Source organism: Phyllopteryx taeniolatus, chromosome 5 (assembly GCF_024500385.1).
Source record: "Phyllopteryx taeniolatus isolate TA_2022b chromosome 5, UOR_Ptae_1.2, whole genome shotgun sequence".
Lineage (NCBI taxonomy): Eukaryota > Metazoa > Chordata > Actinopteri > Syngnathiformes > Syngnathidae > Phyllopteryx > Phyllopteryx taeniolatus.
Genome location: NC_084506.1, coordinates 15,763,866 through 15,788,245, shown reverse-complemented (window position 1 = coordinate 15,788,245; position 24,380 = coordinate 15,763,866). Strand labels below are relative to the sequence as shown.

Below are 24,380 nucleotides of genomic sequence, written 5' to 3'. Positions count from 1 at the left end.
CATGGCGAATCCTTGAGAATGATGACCACAGTTCATGGCGAAGACCAAAAAGCTTGGCGATAAAGTGTCCCTATATTCGATTGGGCCACATTTCGGCGAATTCCCTGGTAGGAGTTGCTCAATGTACAGTATAATCCCTGGAACTCGCCCAAAATGGTTGGTTGGTCAATATCGAGCATGGTCTGAGAGACGTTTTTGTGTACCGTGTTATGATAGTCCAGCAAATTTCATGTCAGTTGATGAAACTGATATCGGGGGCTGATTTTTTTTTTTTTTTTTTTTTATCTGAAGGCACCACTCTACAGTCACATCTGTGACTGATATCTGGTCCTAAAGGCATGTAAAAAAATGTCATCAGTGCTGTGTTTTTATCAAAATTGGAAACAGACAGCAACGATCTGCGAGACTTCCATCTTTTACATTAGAAAATGATATGCTTGGCTGTGCATTTTGAGACGAAAAGGCATCGTGCGTGCATTTACTGAATCCCAAAGCAGCAATAGATGCCACCGGCTAATGGACTGAACTATTTTATGAATGTAAAGTTTGCCAGTTGGGTCAAAAACACACACATCCACCTTTACGCATCCTCAATTGAAGATTTACAACGCTTCTCATAGCTGTGTCTCTTCTCTGTAACCACACCCCCTGCCCTTGCTTCCTCTAGCTCTCAGTTTCACCCTTACATACACTTCGGGTCAATTTTGACCCTTTTTGACATTTAACAGCAATTAAAAGTACCCTAAATGTCATTGTTTCACCTTGAACTTGGATGACTTGTCCAAAAGCGACCCAAAGTACATCCAGCATTAAAAATGTCATTCTTTTGTACAGGTGCTACAAAGTTTGCATATACAGAGGCTGTCCCGGGTCAAATTTAATTTGTGCGTGTGTGTTTGTGTGTGTGCGCGCGCACGTGTTTGTGTGTAATGGTAAGTAATGGTCGCAATTGTGGATATTTTGAAACTGTGAAACTATCCATCCATCCATTTTCTGAGCCGCTTCTCCTCACTAGGGTCGTGGGCGTGCTGGAGCCTATCCCAGCTGTCATCGGGCAGGAGGCGGGGTACACCCTGAACTGGTTGCCAGCCAATCGCAGGGCACATCGAAACAAACAACCATTCGCACTCACAGTCATGCCTACGGGCAATTTAGAGTCTCCAATTAATGCATGTTTTTGGGATGTGGGAGGAAACCGGAGTGCCCGGAGAAAACCCACGCAGGCACGGGGAGAACATGCAAACTCCACACAGGCGGGGACGGGGATTGAACCCCGCACCTCAGAACTGTGAGGCTGACGCTCTAACCAGTCGGCCACCGTGCCGCTAACTGTGAAACTACATGACATAATTGTGTTTACTCTTTAATGGGACAGTGGTAAACGTGTTCAAAAGGGAGCACGGAATGGTCCCGAGAACTGCCTGTGTTTCCACCACATTTGTCGATGTTCCCGCAGAAACATGGACCTACTATTAGTCTTTGAAAGGTCATGGGAGAATTTCAAAACAGTAAAAGACTCCAAATCATGTGAATGCGTACTTTTATGGCACAGTGGGTATGGTGTCCGTAGGGGAGTTTGAAACAGTCCTGAGAGCTGTCTGTGTTACCACCACATTCACACAGGTCACCCAGAAAAAAAGCACCTGTTGGTCTTTGAAGGGTCATGAGGGAATCTCAAAACAGTCAAAGAATCCAAATCATGTGAATGTGCAGAGAGCAATGGAGACGGTTTTCACGGCGGAGTTTGAATCAGTCCCAGAACTGTCTGTGTTTCCACCATATTGGCAAAGATTCCCACAGAAACATGGACGTATTGGTCTTTGAAGAGACATGGGGGAATCTCGAAACGGTAGTCCAAGTCATGTATGTTAATTTTTGCGGGACAGTGGTCATGGGGGGAGTTTGTAAACAGTCCTGAGAACTTTCTATGCTGCCACCACATTTGCACAGGTTGCCGCAGAAATATGCTCCTGTCGGTATTTGAAGGGAACAGGGGGAATCTCTAAAGAGTAAAACAGCATAAGAATGATCAGACCTTCGACACATACAGTAAGGAACAGAAGTCATACAGAGGTCAGATGGTGCCTTGACACAGGAGTTACATCCGCACCTGCAAAAACAAGTACCTGCGATGCTTTCCCTGAAACACTGATTAAGGATTAAGCATCCTGTTTTAATGTCAGACAGGCTATTAATACATTGTGAAAAGATCTATAGTTCATAATTTGATTTGGACAATTATTCTGAGGATAATCTTGGTCCTGGTAAAATTGATACTGCACTACCTGCGCATAGAAAATGAAGCATGCGTAAGGGTTAAGTGGCCAATTGTCAGTCAGCTGAAGCCCAGTTAATGAACAGCTAGATTTATGAGCGGGGTTTGTGGAAGGCGGCAGGATGGCGAAACCCGGTGAGAAAGAGAAACAGAGAACATTGTGATGAACCAGGAAGGTAGAGAAAGTAAGAAACCGCCAGTGGATGAATGAAGCAAAAAAAACAAAAAAAAAAAAAACATTTTTTAAAAAGTAGCCTGAGAGAGGGGAGAGGCCAGTCTGTCTCTTACCGTCTGTTGCAGGTCTGGGATTCCGATGCGGATCACGACCGTGTTGCCCGTGGGCTCCTCCATGGGTGCTGCGGCGCCGGGCGGTAACGCCAGCAAGACGGGAACGGGAACGCCGCTGCCGCTCTTACTGTTACTGCCGCCGACGTCCTCTTCCAGGGAGCTGCCGCCGTTGTCGGTGCTGGCTCCCTGGCTGCCGTTTGCGCTGTGTGCGAAAGAGGAGTGTGCGCGCGGGTGTGTGTGCGCGCACTGATGCTGATGCTGCTGCTGCTGGTCCTGCCGTGGAGGGCTGGGTGGCTCATGTTTGCCGGCTGCCGGACGCAGAGGCATGCTCCGTCTTAGGGACTTGGACTATGTCTCTCGCTCTCTCTCTTTCTGTTTCTCTCGCACATTCACACACAGTTACACACGCACCCTTGTGGATGGCACGCACACAGAACGCACACACCTCTTGCAGCATACATCTTTCGCCTGGGGAACACACACAAAAAAAGAAGGATCAGAAGTGGACAAGCATTGAGGAGGAGTCCACATCAACACATACAAGGAATCAGAGAGCAAAAAATAAATAAATAAATAAAATCTCTACAATCGGGGGAGGTGGGGGAGCGTTTTTGGTCAGGAAGTCCTCTGAACGCCATAGTAGTAATAGTAGTAGAAATCAAACAAATGTGTATTATGATGAGCAGAGGTGTTTAATAAGTCATGCGTTACATTTACACTGTTACAATTACTTTCTTTTTTATAGATAAATTGTACTAGTTTTAATGCAACATACTTATTTTTGTAAAAAAAAAAAAAAACGAAAAAAAAACGGTACTTTACTAACTACCGTATTTTTCGGACTATAAGTCGCAGTTTTTTTCATAGTTTGGCCGGGGGTGCGACTTATACTCCGGAGCGACTCATATGTGAAATTATTAACACATTATTATATATAATTTGGAGTGACACTGAAGGTTTGGTAAACTTATCATGTTCTTTATGCTATAGTTATCTGAATTCGGAATAACTGTTAATATGTTAACATACCAGGCACGTTCTCAGTTCGTTGTTTATGCGTCATGTAACGTTAGCTGAATGTGTTACGCTAGCATCCCGTACACCTATTCAGCCTGTTGTTCTCTATTTTATTTTATTTTAAATTGCCTTTCAAGATGAAATGTCTGTTATATTGAGCTACATTCCACTCACTCCTTTTAATTTTATTATCTATTATTGCTTGCATGTGTGATCTACAGTATATGCTTTGGTTTGACAGAGAGACTTTCGCCTTGGTTGCTGTCACATGACTCTGTTTCACCAGTCCAACGCAACTACTTGTGACGTTTGACTCCATTTGACCAATCAAATAGAGCTAGGCAGTCACATGACTGCACACCAGTGGCATGCAAAAGGGGGGGGGTGTCCAAACGGATCATGATAGGCATCATTCATAAGTCAAGGCACCACTGTATATCGATTATGGCGGTGTATCGCTTTATTGGGATACTATCGGTATTGTTGACAAAAATATTGCAATAATATTATAACAATAAACTATATCATGAGTTACGGTGCAATTCCCAGTGTACACTACATGGCCCACAGGCCGTAGGTTTCCCTCCCCTGCTTTAAACAGAACCGTTGCTCCACAGTGTGATGGCATATAAGGGCAAGGAGAAGAGGGAGGAGCGGTGTTTGTTCAGATCAATACTGGGCAGGATGTGACCGTCATGCTTGGCTTTATCTATTGGCTAAAACACACTGACACAAGGTGCAAACGATCATAAACGTTAAATTCTTGTGGGAGGTTTTTCCTCGTCATGGACGGTCCTTCCTACCTCTGCCAAGGACTTTGTGTTTCTAATTGCCATTACTTTGCAAAGTTAGCAAGACTATACTTTGCAAAAAATACTTCTTATCTACCACTTATCCTGTTTGGTGTTGTGGGAAAGATGGGCAAAAACGGCAGAGAACACCCCAGATTGGTTGCAGTCAATGGCAAGGGCTTTCAATACAATGGTAGCTTGTGTTCGTCATGCTAAAGAATGTAAAATTTCCTAATGGCAGTCCCCAAAGAAATTGGAATGAATATGTGAATGATAGCAGGTTTTTCTTTCCAGACTTGGAAGGTTTGGGATATGCTAACCCATGAAATAAACTGAACTGACCTGGAAGCCTGGAGTGAACTCTTCATTAATAAGACACCAATGAGAACACTTACAAGAAGGGATCAGGACATGAACTCTGCGTTGTGTAAAATGAATACTTTAAGGCTTTGACTATTACTCGTAACATCGCTACTTGAACAAGTGAGCTTCTGATGAGAGGTAAATGGGCCATAAAACATTTCTGGCAGGTTTCTGAATTATTAAGTGTGATCTTAAGTCAGTGCTGTGCTCCAAAGTATTCACTGGTACTGTTGCTGCTCACACTGACCCTGCAGCCTCAGGACAAGAAAGTTCCCCGATTGGTTGGAATTTTAAACAAGCATGTCATCAGCGGAATGATGCAACTGCTCCCACACAGCAAAATGTGGTTGGAGATAAGAGTACATGAGTGGACAGAAAAGATGGAAGCAATATGTCAATCATTAACATAATTGACCCTGTGAAGTAGTTATGAAATTAAAATACATCCACCAATCCATTTTCTGAGCCGCTTCTCCTCACTAGGGTCGCGTATTTACAGGAAACTACATAGTTGTTCTACAAAGCTTCTGATTGTATGTTTCCAACTATGAAGTTGACCACTTCAGGTTCACCACTAACAGGTTGTAGCTGACAAAACGGAAAATTGGCTTTCCAGTGCTGCAATCACGGTTTCCATGTATTTTCACATAACATCCATACATCCATTTTCTGAGCCGCTTCTCCTCACTAGGGTCGCGTAATGACAGGAAGCTACATAGTTGTGCTACAAAGTTGTGCACATATAAACAAACAATCATTCGCACACACATTCACGCCTACGGGCAAGTTAGAGTCTTCAATTAACCTAGCATGCATGTTTTTGAGATGTGGGAGGAAACCGGAGTACCCGGAGAAAACCCACGCAGGCACGGGGAGAACTTGCTAACTCCACACAAGTGGGGCCGGGATTTGAACCCCGGTCCTCAGAACTATGAGGCAGATGTGCTAACCAGTCGTTCACCGTGCCGCCTTTTCACATAACATCAAAACATTAAAGCAAAATACACTCCAGTTTTTCAGAGGACAAGCATTGCTACTGTATAAGAATTTGACAGTGGAGTCCAGTATCTACCGTCATCCAATGTTTAACAGCCACATTTACAAGTCCTTTTTCCGTTTGACTTTCAAATCACATTCTTTCAAGACAAAGATATATTGAAAATCAACTTTTTAATTGTTTCATAATGTTTATAAACAACAGGCACCAGGGTACTTAGGTACTTACTTCAATTGAAGACTATGACAAAAACGTGTTTGGGGTTGCACTCAGATTCAAAAGGTTTAAGTTTTTTTTTTTTTTTTTTAATTTCCTTCAACAAAAATGTATAAAAATCCAGCAGAACCTATCGAGGAGGATAAATGGAGTGGATGTCGTAAATAGTTGTACAGAGAAGATTGCAAGACTGCAAGTGATTGCAGCCACTTCTAAAGAGACAGATTGGGAACCAAACCCTCATTATTGGGTTTGTGGGAGGCATTTTCTCACAGATGTGAATAAAATATTTGCTTGGGTTGTCTTTGAGTGATTTAGCTGACAAAACAGAAGATCAGAAAATGTCTTCAAACAAGCCGGCCCCTAACTTAACCAGAAAGATCGCAATGAACTCCACCCAGGGGCGAGCATACGGACAGTGAAGTGAAAGCCATTCTGTCAAATTTTGTATGCAAATATCTCCGAGTTGTTGGGGACACAAACATATACTGCAATTACTCCGGCTGCCATGTTTCAGCCAGCATTCGCGCTCAGTAGTCGTCATGGTAACGCAACGCCATGCTCGCCTTGGCACATCCCGCAGTAGAGTTGGGTGGGGTGGCATGAGCAGCGGCTTATTTGACACCCCCTAAAACTGGCTGCTTTGAACAGGACTCTTTGGAGGGGATGGTTCATGTTCTGTAATTCTTGGTCTTTGGGCGTTTTGACGAAGACACCAAGTTTTAATTAACACATTAAAGTACTGTAGTTGAAAATGTGTATGAAAAGTTGAGTTTTGCTTTGTAACAGTTCCTACAGTACCAGGATTTGTCTCGCAACCTTACAGTCTATTGCATACAATATTATTTTCTATTATCAACAATTTACCACTGCTAATGAATAAGCAACACACTTCACAAAATTGCAAGAAACATCCATTCTTCCATCCATTTTCTATAGGGTTTGCCCACATCAGCGGTAGCGGGAAAGTTGGAGCCTATCAGGCGAGGTACAACCTGGACTGGTCGGGGAGAACAAGCCAACTTCACACAGGAAGGCCAGAGACAAGGTTCGAACTCAAGACCTCAAACCTGTAACCATAGCCCTGGAAACAAGATAGAGAGGAAGTCAAATGTCCTAAATATGGAACAATTGAAAATGTTTTCTGGTTCCGCTGGAACTGATGAACTTGTGTCAATGTTCAACCAACCTGATAACGAGGCACAAGCGCAAAATGAATCAATACTCCGCATGGGTGACAGTGACCTGAAGACTGTTGTCGTCTATTTCAGCAAAATTTTGGATGACAATGGCTCTGTCTTGTTGTTTTTGTGTGTTGTTAAAGGTGGACAATAAAAAAGTGACATTTTCCATTTAGATTTGCTGTGAATATGTCATATTTTCTTTTTTGCCTAGCAGAAGATGAAAGCCTATTTTCACTGCAATATAGAGAAATTCGAATGTATCACCACTACTGTGCACTGAGCTGAATGAAGATGAAGAACAGAGCATGACAGATAGCCCTAATGCATTATTATATCACTCCAGCAGTGAAAACGCCAGCCTGCCACAAGGCAGAATTATTCACTTACCGACCAAACTTTGTCTTCCAAATTATTTTTATTCACAGTAATTCTCAGTCTCAATCAAATCTTGTTGTTTTTTAAATTGAAAGTCTGTGTGTGTGTAGTAAATATGAAGCCTTCAGCAGCAAGAATGACTCAATCAACACTTTGCAAATAGTGAGACAGCCTGTTTAATAAGCTAAAATCCACTGGATGGATAATTTCTTCTAACTTGCATAATCATGCACAAGCAGAAACTTGGGGAACGTCAGCGCCTGAGATGCAAAAGTAGAAGCACATATCTGTTTGAACTCGCATCCATCCATTTTCTAGAGTGCTTATCCTGTTCCAGATGACTTCGGGCGAAAGGCGGACTCCATCCTCACACGCTGGACCTGTTAGCCAGACAATCACAGGGCACATATAGCGACAGACTCACATTCACACCATTCCTGAGTGGGAATTGAAGCAGCAATTGTGCAGCGTGGAGCTGCCTGCACAGAAGTTAGCCGAATGAGCCGTTACAGTGAACTACCATGTACAACCCCAATTCCAATGAAGTTGGGACGTTGTGTAAAACCTAAATAAAAACAGAATACAATGATTTGCAAATCATGTTCAACCTCCTGTCAGAAGGAGTTTCAACTTCCACCTCTGACAGAACTTTGCTCATGTTCCGGGGGAGGCGGGGGACATCGAGTCCGAGTGGACCATGTTCCGCGCCTCCATTGCTGAGGCAGCCGACCGGAGCTGTGGCCGTAAGGTGGTCGGTGCCTGTCGTGGCGGCAATCCCCGAACCTGTTGGTGGACACCAACGGTGAGGGATGCCGTCAAGCTGAAGGAGTCCTATCGGGCCTTTTTGGCCTGTGGGACTCCTGAGGCAGCTGATGGGTACCGGCTGGCCAAGCGGAATGCAGCTCTGGTGGTCGCTGAAGCAAAAACTCGGGTATTGGAGGAGTTTGGTGAGGCCATGGAGAAAGACTTCCGGACGGCTTCGAGGAAATTCTGGTCCACCAACCGGCGTCTCAGGAGAGGAAAGCATTGCACCACCAACACTGTGCATAGGGGGGATTGGTTGGAATTTTAAACAAGCATGTCATCAGCGGAATGATGCAACTGCTGCTACACAGCAAAATGTGGTTGGAGATAAGAGTACATGAGTGGACAGAAAAGATGGAAGCAATATGTCAACCATTAACATAATTGACCCTGTGAAGTAGTTATGAAATTAAAATACATCCATCCATCCATTTTCTGAGCCGCTTCTCCTCACTAGGGTCGCGTAATGACAGGAAACTACATAGTTGTGCTACAAAGTTGTGCACATATAAACAAACAATCATTCGCACACACATTCACACCTACGGGCAAGTTAGAGTCTTCAATTAACCTAGCATGCATGTTTTTGGGATGTGGGAGGAAACCGGAGTACCCAGAGAAAACTCACGCAGGCACGGGGAGAACTTGCTAACTCCACACAAGTGGGGCCGGGATTTGAACCCCGGTCCTCAGAACTATGAGGCAGATGTGCTAACCAGTCGTTCACCGTTCCGCCTTTTCACATAACATCAAAACATCAAAGCAAAATACACTCCAGTTTTTCAGAGGACAAGCATTGCTACTGTATAAGAATTTGACAGTGGAGTCCAGTATCTACCGTCATCCAATGTTTAACAGCCACATTTACAAGTCCTTTTTCCGTTTGACTTTCAAATCACATTCTTTCAAGACAAAGACATATTAAAAATCAACTTTTTAATTGTTTCATAATGTTTATAAACAACAGGCACCAGGGTACTTAGGTACTTACTTCAATTGAAGACTATGACAAAAACGTGTTTGGGGTTGCACTCAGATTCAAAAGGTTTAAGTTTTTTTTCAATAAGCTCTGGTGGTCGCTGAAGCAAAAACACAGGTATTGGAGGAGTTTGGTGAGGCCATGGAGAAAGACTTCCGGACGGCTTCGAGGAAATTCTGGTCCACCAACCGGCGTCTCAGGAGAGGAAAGCAGTGCACCACCAACACTGTGCATAGTGGGGATGGGGCGCTGCTGACCTCGAATCGGGACGTTGTGAGTCGGTGGGGAGAATACTTCGAAGACCTCCTGAATTCCACCGACACGCCTTCCCATGAGGAAGCAGGGTGTGGGTTCTCTGAAGTGGGCTCTCCTATCTCTGGGTTTGAGGTCCGCGAAGTAGTTAAAAAGCTCCTCGGTGGCAGGGCCCCAGGGGTGGATGAGATTCGCCCGGAGTTCCTAAAGGCTCTGGATGTTGTGGGGCTGTCCTGGTTGACACGCCTCTGCAACATCGCGTGGACATTGGGGACAGTGCCTCTGGATTGGCAGACTGGGGAGGTGGTCCCCCTTTTTGAGAAGGGGGACCGGAGGGTGTGTTCTAACTCCAGGGGAATCACACTCCTCAGCCTCCCTGGTAAGGTCTATTTAGGGGTGCTGGAGAGGAGGGTCCGTCGGGAAGTCAAATCTCAGATTCAGGAGGAGCAGTGTGGTTTTCGTCCTGGCCGTGGAACAGTAGACCAGCTCTACACCCTCGGCAGGGTCCTCGAGGGTGCATGGGAGTTCACCCAACGAGTCTACATGTGTTTTGTGGACTTGGAGAAGGCGTTTGACCGTGTCCCTCAGGAGTCCTGTGGAGGGTGCTTCGGGAGTATGGGGTACCGAACACCCTGATACGGGCTGCCCTTTGTCGCCGATTCTGTTAATAACTTTTATGGACAGAATTTCTAGGCGCAGCCGAGGCGGAGAGGGGGTCCGGTTTGGTGGCCTCAGTATTGCATCTCTGCTTTTTGCAGATGATGTGGTTCTGTTGGCTTCATCAAGCCGTGACCTCCAACTCTCACTGGAGCAGTTCGCAGCTGAGTGTGAAGCGGCTGGGATGAGAATCAGCACCTCCAAATCTGAGACCATGGTCCTCAGTTGGAAAAGGGTGGCATGCTCTCTCCAGGTTGGGGATGAGATCCTGCCCCAAGTGGAGGAGTTCAAGTATCTTGGGGTCTTGTTCACGAGTGAGGGAAGAATGGAACGGGAGATCGACAGGCGGATCGGTGCAGCGTCTGCAGTGATGCAGACTTTGTATCGGTCCATTGTGGTAAAGAAGGACCTAAGCCAAAATGCGAAGCTCTCAATTTACCGGTCGATCTACGTTCCTACCCTCACCTATGGTCACGAGCTGTGGGTCGTGACCGAAAGAACAATATCCCGGATACAAGCGGGCGAAATGAGTTTCCTCCGAATGGTGGCTGGTGGCTCTCCCTTAGAGATAGGGTGAGAAGCTCGGTCATCCGGTAGGATCGCAGAGTAGAGTCGCTGCTCCTCCACATCGGGAAGACCCAGATGAGGTGGCTGGCCTCCCTGGTGAGGTGTTCCGGGCACGTCACACCGGGAGGAGACCCCGGGGATGACCCAGGACATGGTGGAGAGACTACGTCCTTCGGCTGGCCTGGGAACGCCTCGGGATCCCCCCGGAAGAGCTGGATGAAGTGGCTGGGGAGAGGGAAGTCTGGGTGTCCTTGCTTAAGCTACTGCCCCCGTGACCCAACCCGTATAAGCGGTAGAAAATGGATGGATGGATGGTTCAACCTATATTTGATTGAATACACGACAAAGACAAGATATTTAATGTTCAAACTGATTAACTTGATTGTTTTAGCAAATAATCATTAACTTAGAATTTTATGGCTGCAACACATTCCAAAAAAGCTGGGAGAGGGTCATGTTTACCACTGTGTTACATCATCTTTTCTTTTAACAACATTCAACAAACGTTTGGGAACTGAGGACACTAATTGTTGAAGCTTTGTCGGTGGAATTCTTTCCCATTCTTGTTTGATGTACAGATTCAGCTGTTCAACAGTCCGGGGTCTCCGTTGTCGTATTTTTCGCTTCATAATGCGCCACACATTTTCAATGGGAGACAGGTCTGGACTACAGGCAGGCCAGTCTCGTACCTGCACTCTTTTACTACGAAGCCAGGCTGTTGTAACACGTGCAGAATGTGGTTTGGCATTGTCTTGCTGAAATAAGCAGGAGCGTCCATGAAAAACACGTTGCTTGGATGGCAGCATATGTTTCTCCAAAACCTGTATGTACCTTACAGCATTAATGGTGCCTTCACAGATGTGTAAGTTACCCATGCCATTGGCACTAACACGGCCCCATACCACACAACAGTCCGGCTGCTTCTTTTCCTCTTTGGCCCGCAGGACACGACGTCCACAATTTCCAAAAACAATTTTAAATGTGGACTCGTTGGACCACAGAACACTTTTCCATTTTGCATCAGTCCATCTTAGCTCGGGCCCAGAGAAGCCGGCGGGGTTTCTGGGTGTTGTTGATAAATGGATTTTGCTTTGCATAGTAGAGTTTTAAGTTGCACTTACGGATATAACGCCGAACTGTATTTACTGACATTGGTTTTCTGAAGTATTCCTGAGCCTATGTGGTGATATCCTTTACACATTGATGTCGGTTTTTGATGCAGTGCCACCTGAGGGATCGAAGGTCACGGGCATTCAATGTTGGTTTTCGGCCTTACATGCAGTGATTTCTCCAGATTCTCTGAAACCTTTGATGATATTATGTAGATGATGAAATCGCTAAATTCCTTGCAATTGTATGTTGAGGAACATTGTCCTTAAACCGTTGATTATTTTCTCCCGCACTTGTTCACAAAGAGGTGAACCTCGCCCCATCTTTGCTTGTGAATGACTAAGCAATTCACTGACTAAGCTCCTTTTATACCCAATCATGGCACCCACCTGTTCCCAATTAGCCTGTTCACCTGTGGGATGTTCCAAACAGGTGTTTGATGAGCATTCCTCAACTTTCTCAGTCTTTTTTGCCACCTGTCCCAGCTTTTTTGGAACGTGTTGCAGCCATAAAATTCTCAGTTAATGATTATTTGCTAAAAACAATCAAATTTATCAGTTTGAACATTAAATATCTTGTCTTTGTAGTGTATTCAATTAAATATAGGTTGAACATGATTTGCAAATCATTGTATTCTGTTTCTATTTATGTTTAACACAACGTCCCAACTTCATTGGAATTGGGTTGTACAAGGGAAATAAAGAAGAGGCTCATCACTGTAATTTTATGGCACATTTGTTTGAAATCTGTTATTTAGTACACCATTGAAGTGTACTCTCTTCTTTCGCACCTTCCAAGTGGTTGTAGAGTATAGGCAATTGTTCTGTTGGACTTCCAATCTTCTCTCAGCTTCACAATTGCTTATTTGGTTCTCATGTTGGTTGGATCACTAACTAATATAAATGTGGAAAAAAAATACAAAATAAATCAAAATATAGAACAAAACACACCTGTCATTTCCAATACCTTTGCTCACATGAAAAATTGGTGCTTCTAAGTTGCGTTTCAGAGCCGGTCCACTTGGCTACCTTGAGAGTCACTCAAACTAAACTCACCGTGATGATCAAGCCAAGACTCGATAACAGTGATTCTCAACTGGTGGGTTGGTTGGGACAGGTTGTTAAAAATCACGGGGGTCCTCGGTTTAGTACGGTACCAACATATGACATTTCAAGGTTACAAAGAGTGTAAGAATACGTCTTCAGGCCGTAAAAGAAAACACGCTCAGTTATCACCGTATGTACTGTGTTTCGTTGGATTGTTTTAGGTATATCTATAGCCTAGTGTACAGCCTGTTCCAACTTCCAAACAAATGGGCTACATCGCCACCGTGGAAACAGTGAAATACTTAATATGCATCCCAGGTCAGATTTGCCTTTTATTTAGAAAATAACATTATTTTGACAGGCAGAAACGTTATTACTTATTGGTGTGTAAAAGAAACTTCAGGTGGCATTTAAACAATCTCATTTTAAAAAATGCCATTGGTAATTTTATAGCATAACAATTCAGACTGTCAAACTGTTGCAGTTCCTTTGGTCTGTATTTCCTAAAAAGAAGACAAACTATTGGTGCTAAACTTTCCTACAAAGAAGAGATCAGTCCCAAGATATTTATTTTTGTACAAGCAGTTCTCATGTTCGGCCTCAGTTTCTTCATATGGTGCGCCGAAAGGCACTTTTACTATGTAACTATGTTTTAAAATATGGCATACTGTACATACGCTTTTAAAGGCTATATTTGAACAATGCAGTCTTTATTGTTATTAACCTTTGTAAAAGCGAGTCGCGACTTAGCGACAGTAGGAAAATGCAGGACCCAAGCTGACAAAAGTTGAGAACCAGTACTCTAAAAGACTCCACAACTCTTTTCTACTCCTCCACAAAATTTTGAAGAAGATCGAAAGAAAAAAAAACTCAACCTTGATGGGTATATCCATTGGGGCAACCCCAAACATCTTTTTCAATCAGTTTCAGATCACCGAAAATGTTTTTGACCATCTCTACAGTAGCTGGCTGGGATCTCTTCTGGTCAGCGGTAGTCACTCGCATTCTACCACTCGGAGGTATCCCCAGGCCTATTGTTCACAAACATTCTGAATTGACACTAGAAAATGGAGTGATCATGAATACCATTTTTGGTCCCACTGTGTAATGTTTTACAGGCTCTAGTTCCCTGTGACCCTGAACAGGATAAGCAGTATCGAAAATGGATGGATGGATGTTAAAACCCCAACAAATTTGAAACTGATCTGGATAAACCTGTAACCCCATTTCACTGTATTTAAAAAATAAAAAAAATAAAAAATAAAAAAACGGACCAATGATACAATAATATCGTTATTCCTCTCTATAATCTATCAAATCTGGATGCAGATCCACTGTCTTATTCACTCCGCTTGGGAAATTAAGCGAATGGCCAGTGGAATCACAAGGAGGCTATCTTCCATGCCTCAGGGAGCAACGACCGCCTCACCTCCCGTTAGCTCGCATCGCTCAATGCACCTCCATCTCACCCCATCTTTTCCACTCCGGCATGGCTAAAACAAAGTGAATAATTTAGAGGCATACAAAACTGCGCGAGCAGGGATCCAGTTTTATGTATGCCGAAGAACCAGAGTCACAACCTCTGATGTTTAGGTGGAGGGGAAAGGTTTCTTGTGGAGGGGAGCGTCAGTCCCTTACGAGTGAAACCACCGAGTTTGAAAAGCAGGAGTAAATGTGATACCCCACAACAGTGTGCTTCATGCTCCTCCACCCCTTGTAAAGCAAATGTCACGGCCATTCACCAACCCCGATCCTTTAGGGACACATTTTTCTCTCTCACACGTTCACACAGAGACGTTTTTTTCCTGGTAGCTTCCTTGCAATTGAGAGTGAATTTGGTAATTGATTTAGACAGGCAAAGAGGCATTAAACATCAGGGGACAATGTGGATTTAGCGCAGCTTCTTTTGTTTATGTTAAATTGGTGGTTTATCGCTCTGTAGACGAGCTCGGCTTGAAATATCTTTCAGTGGCACTGACCGAACGAATGCTGCAGACAATTTGGGTAGAATATGATGAATATTGCTACGTAGACTTGTTATAGTAGGTTATCCACAGGAGCGCGACATAATAAAGCAATGGGCAGACTATGAATCGCAATGTTAAACTGTATGCCCAACTAATCAAGGTTTTAAAATGTCATGACTTTAAAGCTCCAATGTAATACTTCCTTAGCTGAAGTGCTTTAACACCAATTTAGATAAACATAATACTGTATGTTTATGTATGGTACAGCTTTTCCTTATGAGAGACCAAACTTACGAGCAAGCCACCAACCACTCCAGTGAAGTGTAAGGGACAGTGATGCCCTCACATGTGGGCAAGGAGAGCCACGGCCACTGATGCACTTTTAGCCGCTGACTGAACTGGACAAAACACTCAAACATGCAAATTCAAAATGAGAACACTGGTGAGGCATTCAGCTCCTGATGTCACTCACAAGGCCATGCCCCTTAAAGGCACACCAACATACCACAACACATCCAACATACAAAGACAGTACTACAGTAATACAGTCATTACCCATTCCAAAACCACTTTCACATTCTTTTATTATGTTTTTATACGATACAGTGCAATTTTTCTTGACTGAAAACGTACAAAAACAAAAAAACAAAGAAAAAGCATAGTACAATTGCAGAGTTAATCCTTTAGATGCTCACTGTGCTGAAATCCCACAAGATCTATCAACATGTGTTTTATTTAGTCTTATTTTATTGTGTTGCTTTACTGCCATTTTGTGTATTCAATCCACTCAAGAAGCCTACGTGCACCACTGAGCACAAAAATCATTGCCATCCAGCTGGAAAACAGTGCAATTAGACCTAAAAATTCTCCAGTTTCATGCCTACACTTCTAAGACTCCTACATAAAAACACACACAGACACACACACACACACACACAGGCTCAAACAAACATATACTGTATAATTGTCGCAAAGATTAGCCACATACTGCCCCCACAAACCTCGCCTTTCCCATCCGGAATCCCAGGGCCACATGCACACGCCGCATATTGAAAATTAGCCATGCACTAAAAGCTTTTGAAATCAATACGCTACAGTAACTGAAGCGGCATCCCAAAGCCACGTTTTCTGTCCAATTCACAAGGTCTGACACAGCATCTGGCTCACACACACATCTACACACACACACGCACACAACCGTCATGGCATGAAACTACGAGGGCAAACGGCAAGAAAAAAGGAAAGAGTCAAATGTAGTCACCCAAGTGGAAGGAATACTTTACATGTGTGGTTCATGAATAAATTGTAAATACATTCCTATGTGTGCAGAAAAAAGTGTGGATGTACAGTACTATCTATTGATCTGCTGAAAGGCAGCTGGCTTTTTGATGCAGCGTGACTATTAATAATCAATGGGGCTGTCCAGAGGGAATTTAATAAACCTGTCGGCCAATTAAAGCGTGGTACACGCATACCGATTTTGGGACAAATTTGAGCGGTTTTTCCCCTTTTCCATCAATGTCATGAAAGGCTTGATTCTCGGATGCATCCGAAAGATTATTCTGAGCTATTATCCTGTGGTGTGGGGTGTGTTAAGAGTGATTTTTTCCCCCCTCCCTAATATGCACAGAAAATGGTCGGAACTGACAACTGTAAAGGTTAAACATGTTCAAGATTTATGATGGCAACTCTTTGGATATAAGGTTATGTGTGTAGTGTAGGCTACTGTGTTGGTCACCTTGAGCACACCACACACATTATTCATTCATTCATTCATTCATCTTCCATTCCGCTTATCCTCACTATGGTCGCGGGCGTGCTGGAGCCTATTCCAGCCATCTCCGGGCGAGAGGCGGGATATACCCTGAACTGGTCGCCACCCAATCGCAGGGCACATATAAACAAACAACTATTCGCACTCACATTCACACCTACGGGCAATTTAGAGTCTTCAATTATATATATATATATATATATATATATATATATATATATATTTATATATATATATATATGTGTGTGTGTGTGTGTGTGTGTGTGTGTGTGTGTACCACAAATGTGTGCACCACATTTGTGGTACCTGTGAACCACAGATGAAGGTCCGACCCGACATTCACACACCTGTGAACCACAGATGAAGGTCCGACCCGACATTCACACACCTGTGAACCACAGATGAAGGTCCGACCCGACATTAGAATCCAGAACTTCAGAACTGTGAGGTCAATGTTCTTTTATTTTTTATTTTTTTTATTATTATTTTAATTTACCCCACATCTGACAAAAAAGAACATTGGTTAGAGGCTACTATTGTGTGAAATGTACCTACTAGTTTGGCTTGTTACTAGTGCATCACAGCAGTTTACAAGTATGGTTTAATTGCATACTAGTAGGCCAAAAGTGGTACTAATAGTGAAAAAACATTACTGGCAAGACAGAGTGTTCTATTAGTATGCCCTAGTCGTTCTACCAGTGTGCTGAATTTGAGGACAAAGAGTGTACTAGTACATGGACCATAAGCTGGATATCAAGGATATTGACTTAATGTTCAAACGGCCGTATGGAAATTTTGCCCTACGTCATTGTAATTTTTGAGAAGACCCGGCTAGAAAGAGTAAATAAAATCCACTTGCTGCGCCTTAGCTCTAGAGTAGGGCTGTCCTGATCAAATCTTTTTAGAATCAATTATCCTGTCGATATTCTATATTCTTGAGACATCGCCCACCCCCCATTTTTTCTTTTTTTTTTTTAACTCCTAACATGGAACTTTTTTTCTTTTTTCTTTTTTTTTTGGTCCAGGTAGAGCTGCGAAGCAAACATTCTGGGTCGATCTATTTTTGAAGCCGACTAAGCTGAGTTATTCGATTTTCTTTCCCCGTCCTACTCTAGACGCTGCATTTTTATACTCCACCATCTCCACTTTGCTGCAGCAGCCCTCACTCTCGCTTCAAGAAATGCAGACCCTTAACAAAAAATTTGAATGTCATGGAAAAACGTATTTATTCAAATTTTTTGAATCTCCGATTTCGTGGGTTTTATGAGCTGGAATCCCAAATGATGTATAAATGAACAAATAAATACTTGAAATTGTTTAAATTGTTGGCCCTGAATCTATAATCTATGAAAGTTTAACTTTTTTAATGGAATTATGGAAAGAAATAAACTTTTCCATGGAAAAGACCCTTTCCAAAAAAATAGAATATCATGATATTACATTTTTTATGTACTAGTATTGATGGTTGTTAGTTAAAAGGTGGTCCTCCTCGTTTGTAAGATAATAGGCGCTGATTCAAAAAGAGGGCCCTGTGCAATCTCCTGACAAATCCCCCCCGGGGCTCTCTGAGTCACAGAAGTGATGGGAAATTAATTAGATAAAAAGATAAATAATCATAAAATCTCAGATCAAATTATGGCTGGAGATGCAGCTGATCAATCACAATGAGTGCAAGGACACACTCGACACTGGTGGATGCCAAACTACTCGCAGAGAAGGATTTCAGACATCTATTTCCATTCATTACATTTGCTTCCAATTACAAGTTTCGGCGCCATGATCTGCAAACCTCCCCGCATATAAATATTTTACATTGTTTGCTCTGTTGCTGCCTTAAAACAGCACACAGTGTTCCATCTTTATGTTATCATCCGTGCAAAATTGAGGACAATAATTACAGGAGGTTTCAGCAGGGGAATTCCCGCAATAATGAGAGGAAGGGTAACAATAAAAGGACTTTTGTCCCTAATTAGCATAGCATACGGGGAAGAAGGTACGCTACTCATTATTGCATCAAGATCAGCTCAGTCGATCCCTCTTAGACGGTGACATAAGCTGCTGCTAAATCATCTACTTCTGACATTTTAGGACTATTGATTGGTCATTTGTGCAAGGAGAACATAGTACGGGGGTCCTTAGAATATTACAGTTACATCAGTGGCAGGCTGTGAATTCGGTACCTGGGTCATTGGTAGGGACTTCCCAGACATCTCACTCTTAATACCAGTACTTTCACGTTACAATTATAGAAACCCTCCATACAATAAAAAAAAATAATAATAATAATGTAACAGCACGTAACTGTGCCATGTACTTCATCAGTTCAAAATCAATATCTAATAACACGACAAAAACACCATGTTGTGCCGTGTGAGCACATAGTCTTACGCCGCTGTGCAAACTAGTTCACTGAGCACCATTCGCAACCTCGAAATGTGGACCACCTGTAACGGGATCACCAGTGGCGATTCAAGGCAACAATCACCAATCCAACCAAAGAAACATCAAATGTAATTTCTGAGTTTCAGACATCGGGTTAAGCCCTGAATACATTGGGAAATGTACTGTTAATGGTAAATATGCTTTTACTTTTACAACCACTAATCAGGGATCGTGACCGAGCCCTTCTATAAATTTGACGCTTGTAATTTTGTGTCTGCATTCAAATACATTTACAATATGTTAAAGAAGTGTGTTTAAGATTCAAATGTTCACCTACAGGAGATGGGTTTGGAAGATATCACTCACTATGAATTGGGGGTTTACTGTACAACTTATTACAGTGCTGAACTTTCCATCTTAACTTAGTGAGAAGACATTTCCAGATGAGGCTTCTCTCAGACAAACTCTCCTTGGACTGAAATCAATAGCAGACTAGACTTAAACGTGAAAAATGTGCTGCATTTGTTGTGTTTGAATGGCCACTAATTGGAGACAGTCACCACGAGTGAGCTTGTTTACCTGGTTGAAAAGAAAAAAAAAGCAACAGCTGGTAACACCTGAGAGGGCCGGGCTGTTTTTTCAATGTTTCTATTTTGAAACACTGGCAGGATAATTGTTGCCGGCGTTTGCAGCAGCGTGCTTGTGGAAAGCCCAGATGTGGGCTGATGTAAACTACAGGCACTCACTACACCGACAACCCTCAGCGATGTCATTGCATATGTATTTAAAAATATACATTTATACCATTGAACAACTTGATTTAACTTTGTAAAGTGTATATTTAGATATTATAACTGTCTTTTTAACATTGAGGAATGCTTCCATTCAACCGATTCATATTGAAAACACCTAGAAATGCAAACATGTATGAAGACACACTAAAACCAAAAATGACCGCGTGATGGCTCGTTGCTCAGAAAACTTAATCATTAAAGAGTGAGACCACTGTCCCAATTAGTTCTCCTTTCATTACTTTCTTTGCAAATCAAATCCCGGAATGGCTTGTGATCAACTGTGCTAAACAGGCAGCACAGTGCACTTGTGGTTAGCATGTTTGCTTCACAGTCCTGAGGTTCTGGTTTTGAATCCCAGCTCCAGCCTTCCAGAATAAAGGACTTGCTCTCCCTGTGCTTGCTTGGGGCTTATCCGGGTTCATCCAACCTCTCAAAAAACGTGGCTGTTAGGTCCATTGAAGACCCTAAACTGTCCATAGGTGTGAATAACAATGACCTAACAATGAACGACTGGAGTAGCACAAATACCTGATAAATCAGGACCACTTGCATCTACAGTATAAGTGTATCCACATTGGTAAAATAGTTCCTGCTGCTGTTTTTTCTTCTTATCTCATCTCGATCTGCTCACCTCCCTTTTACTCTCAGTCGAATCGTGGCCGCGCGGTCGATGCATCGTGACTCGCTGTGAAGTGCAGTAATTGCGGCGTTGCGGCGGCCAGCAGGCGGATAGAGATGGAAGCCGAATATCAGAAAGGACTGCACGGTGGACAACGAGGGCTAAAAACATGTCATACTGTGTCAAACAGCTGGCTTCAGTTGGCCATAGATGCGTTCATTTGTCCATTTGTGTGGACAGAAATAATACTCGAGATAATGAAGGCATTGGCACAGCAGTCTTATTAGCACAGGTGACAATGTACTCACACTCTGTAATGAATATAAGTAGAAGTACCGATACTTGTGTAATAAAAATATGTCTGGTCAAAGTAGAAGTACTTATTCAACCCCGGTACTTAAATAAAAGTAAAAAAGAACATACGGAAGTAAAAAAGGATTTTTTACTGTCAACGATACTGACAGTTAACTCTTTTAACATCTTTTTTACATTATGTCATCATCCACAAGCACTGAAAAATCGAACTGGCCGATTTTGAGGAAGTAAGGACCAGAAAATGTAGATATCTGTTTTTAAATGTAGGGAGTAAAAGTAAAATGTAATCAGAAAAATAAATACTCAAGCAAAGTACATATTCCAGATAATTGCACTTTGTTAGGAATGGCATTAATCTGTTGTGTGCTAACTTGATGGAACATGGAAATAATATTGACTTTTGTTCGTTATGTTGAGGTTTATGTCTACTCATCAACCAAAATGCATTTTTATTGGGGGAAAAAGATTGTTTATTCTGTCAAATGTCAGTGATCTTTTTCGAAATCGAGTCATCGTTCGGCCGATTTTTTGCTTTGACTTGTGAAAAAAAGAGATACAAGTGCTGTATGTGGCAGTGAACTCGACACAACTCACCTCACAACAAGCAGATAGTGAACAATTCTGCAAAGGCTTCAAGGAACAAAAGGACTAATGTTACTGCAGCTTACTGAGTCACTCAGTTGTGACTGTCTTCTCGTGTAGTACAGTCAGTATGTCAGCAGAAGGAGGAGGACAATGTCCATTGAATTAAAGCAAAACATGGCAAAATGTGTTTAATTCTTTACATTCTATTTAATTATTTAATTACTGTATGTTTTTATAGATTTTAAATGTTTTTTTAAATCTATTTTTTATCATTTATTTTAGAAAATAATTTTGGAATTTTGAGAGGCATTTTAAGTACATTTGTGGGCTTTTTTGTGAATAACAATTCACTTTGGTTGTCGGCGTTTACCATTTCAACAAGGACATTGGGTAGCTGAGTTTATATTTGCTGTATTCCAAATCAAATCTTTCGCAATGGGACGTGTATCTGTATACATTTATTTTAATAACATTGTGATAATACGGATAATCGTGATCATTTCGGGTATATGAATGATATGAAATCCTCAAACCGTTTCATCGCATTGTCATAAACAGTATATTCTGTATTTTTGTAATTAGAAGGTGTCCCAATATATTTGTCTATAGTATATAGTCTATTATTATTGGATTTATACCATTCCTGGCAAGCACTGTTACACAGTCAACAACATATACATACTGTATTTGTCAATAAATGCAGATTTCACACACGCGCTCTCTCTCTCTCTCTCTCTCTCTCTCTCTCTCTCTCTCACACACACACACACACACACACACACACACGCGCACACACACACGCGAGTTGATGTATTGCCTATTACGCCGCAATGCCCATTCTGGCATGCAGCCAAAAGCAGTGGATGCTTTATGATGTTTGGGGAAATATTCCCCTTAAAAATAACTTTATTATCAAATGCGCCTCGGAGAGACAACTGCGACGTGGACGAAGAGGCCGCTCTACAAGATGAGATGAGGATGCACATGAGGGGGCTGGAGTGCACTGTCACATTTCATGGGCGCTGACATTATAAAGGAAACGCCATTTGTACCAATGGAGCAGAAATATAGATACACACAGGGACACAAGGCCTTTATAAATGCACTTTTTGGTTACGCATCTGCTGCCGCCGCTGCCTCCGTACCTTATTGTCATCCATTCATTATTGTCACTTCTCCGCAAACGCAACCACCTCGGTTGTGAGATAACAAGGCCTCCGACTACAATGCCTGTATTAAAGCCGGGAGCAGCAATGAACGAGCCTTCGCCCCCACTTTTTCATGGAGAATTCTCGAAATGATCATCAATCTTTGACACAATGCTCTGCCTACATGAAATCGAAATCAGAATCATCTTTATTTGCCAAGTATATCAAAAACACACAAGGAAATTGTTTCCGGTAGTTGGAGCCGCTCTAGTACGGCAACAGTCAATTGACAGAGAATACTTTTGACACATAGAGACATTGAAAAAATTGCTCACTGAGTAAAAAAAGTTTGCTAGTAATCTGGTAATGCCGGTATAATTTTATTTTATTTATTTTATTTTTTGACAATTGTGCAAAAAGATCCAGAGTCCTCTAGCAATTAGAGCAGTTTGAAATGACTAACAGAACAATAGTCCGGTGCAACGACCATTGTGCGAAGGGCGCCTAGACTTCAAGAAATGTGTGCAGTTTAAAGTGACTAGTAGTGCGATAATCTGGGACAATGTCGATTGTGCAAATGTTGCAGATGCTACTCAGGCACATGAGTGGCCAGTATTGGTCAACAACAGATATGCAAATAGTCCAGCGTGGCGAGACTACTACAGTTAGTGCACGAGTAATGTATAATTGGCTCGACAGAAATGTGACAACAAACTCAAGACAAAAAATTGGCAGCATGTTGCAATGCAATTGTAAGTTAATTGTTTAAGAAGTTAATGGCAAGAGGGCAGAAGGTGTTGGAATGTCTGCTTGTTTCAGTTTGCATTGTTTGGTAGCGCCAACCTGAGGGAAGGACCTGGAAGTGGTGGTAACCAGGATGTGGAGGGTCCAAGAGGATTTTGCATGCTCTTGTCTTAGTTCTGGCAGCGTGCAAGTCCTCAAGGGTGGGTAGGGGGTACCGACACTCTTTTCTGATGTTTAGCAAGTCTTCTCTTGTGTAAGTGAGTCGCGTAATGTTTCCAAAGACGAATGAAAAACACAAAAACATAGACAATACTAGCGAGCACATAACCGAGGCGTTCACACGGGTAGGCGCCATCTTGGATTTGGATGAAAGGTTGTAGGCATAAAAACTTTGTAATTTACAAAAATTGGGGTTCATATGGGCAAATTCTGTCGTAGGCGTAGGTCAAAATATGAGCCCTGGAATTCGTCCAAAATGACTGCTTCGACGGAAAATTGCCAGCGTCCTGTTCAATATTGTGCATGGGTCTTTGAGACTTTTTTGTGCATCCTGCTATGATGTGCACATAGACACAATTTTGTTTCAATCAATCAAACTGGCGCTGGGGGCTAATTTTTTTAAAAATATTTTTGCTCAGGTGCTACTGCGTGAGAGACTGCCGGCATGCTCTATGTACATTAGATATCACAGGCAAAAAAAAACAAAAAACACTTTGCAATTTAGCGTCAAGTGTACCTGCTTCCGATTGGGGTGCCTTTGAATTACCAATTATCCCATAGGATGCAGTGCTCGTTAATAGTGATAGGTGTTTGTCAAAAGACGAGCCCTGGAATTTGGCGAAAATGGCCGCTTCAAACCAAAATGCCAGCTTCCTCTTCAATTTTCAGCATGGTCCTTGAGACTTTTTCGTTCATTCTTTCATGACATGGTCAAGCAATTCCGTGTCAATTGGTGAAACTGGTGTTTGGGGTTTATTTTTTCAAACTTTTCAGGTGGGGTGTGACTGAATGAGTTTTGGGTAGTCGTGTTCTAGGACCCAGGGTTTTTTGCCACCAAAAAGGTGACTCATTGGTCTTCAAACCAACAACTGTTAAATCCAGGTGCATTTGGAGATGTTTTGCCTTTGTTCA

The 24,380-nt window shown here is 42.5% G+C and overlaps 1 protein-coding gene across 11 annotated transcripts in view; it reads right to left on the bottom strand.

The window, feature by feature from the left end:
* The window catches only part of shank3a (SH3 and multiple ankyrin repeat domains 3a), a 247,951-nt gene that overhangs the window by 198,307 nt on the left and 25,264 nt on the right, over window positions 1-24,380 (bottom strand). For all 11 annotated transcript variants that reach the window (XR_009788489.1, XM_061773051.1, XM_061773052.1 and 8 more), the window contains exon 2: window positions 2,564-3,031. Coding sequence is in view for 10 of the 11 variants with exons in the window: in XM_061773051.1 (XP_061629035.1) it covers window positions 2,564-2,890 (327 nt within the window). In the remaining variant the exon portion in view is untranslated. The remainder of the gene's footprint in view (window positions 1-2,563; window positions 3,032-24,380) is intronic.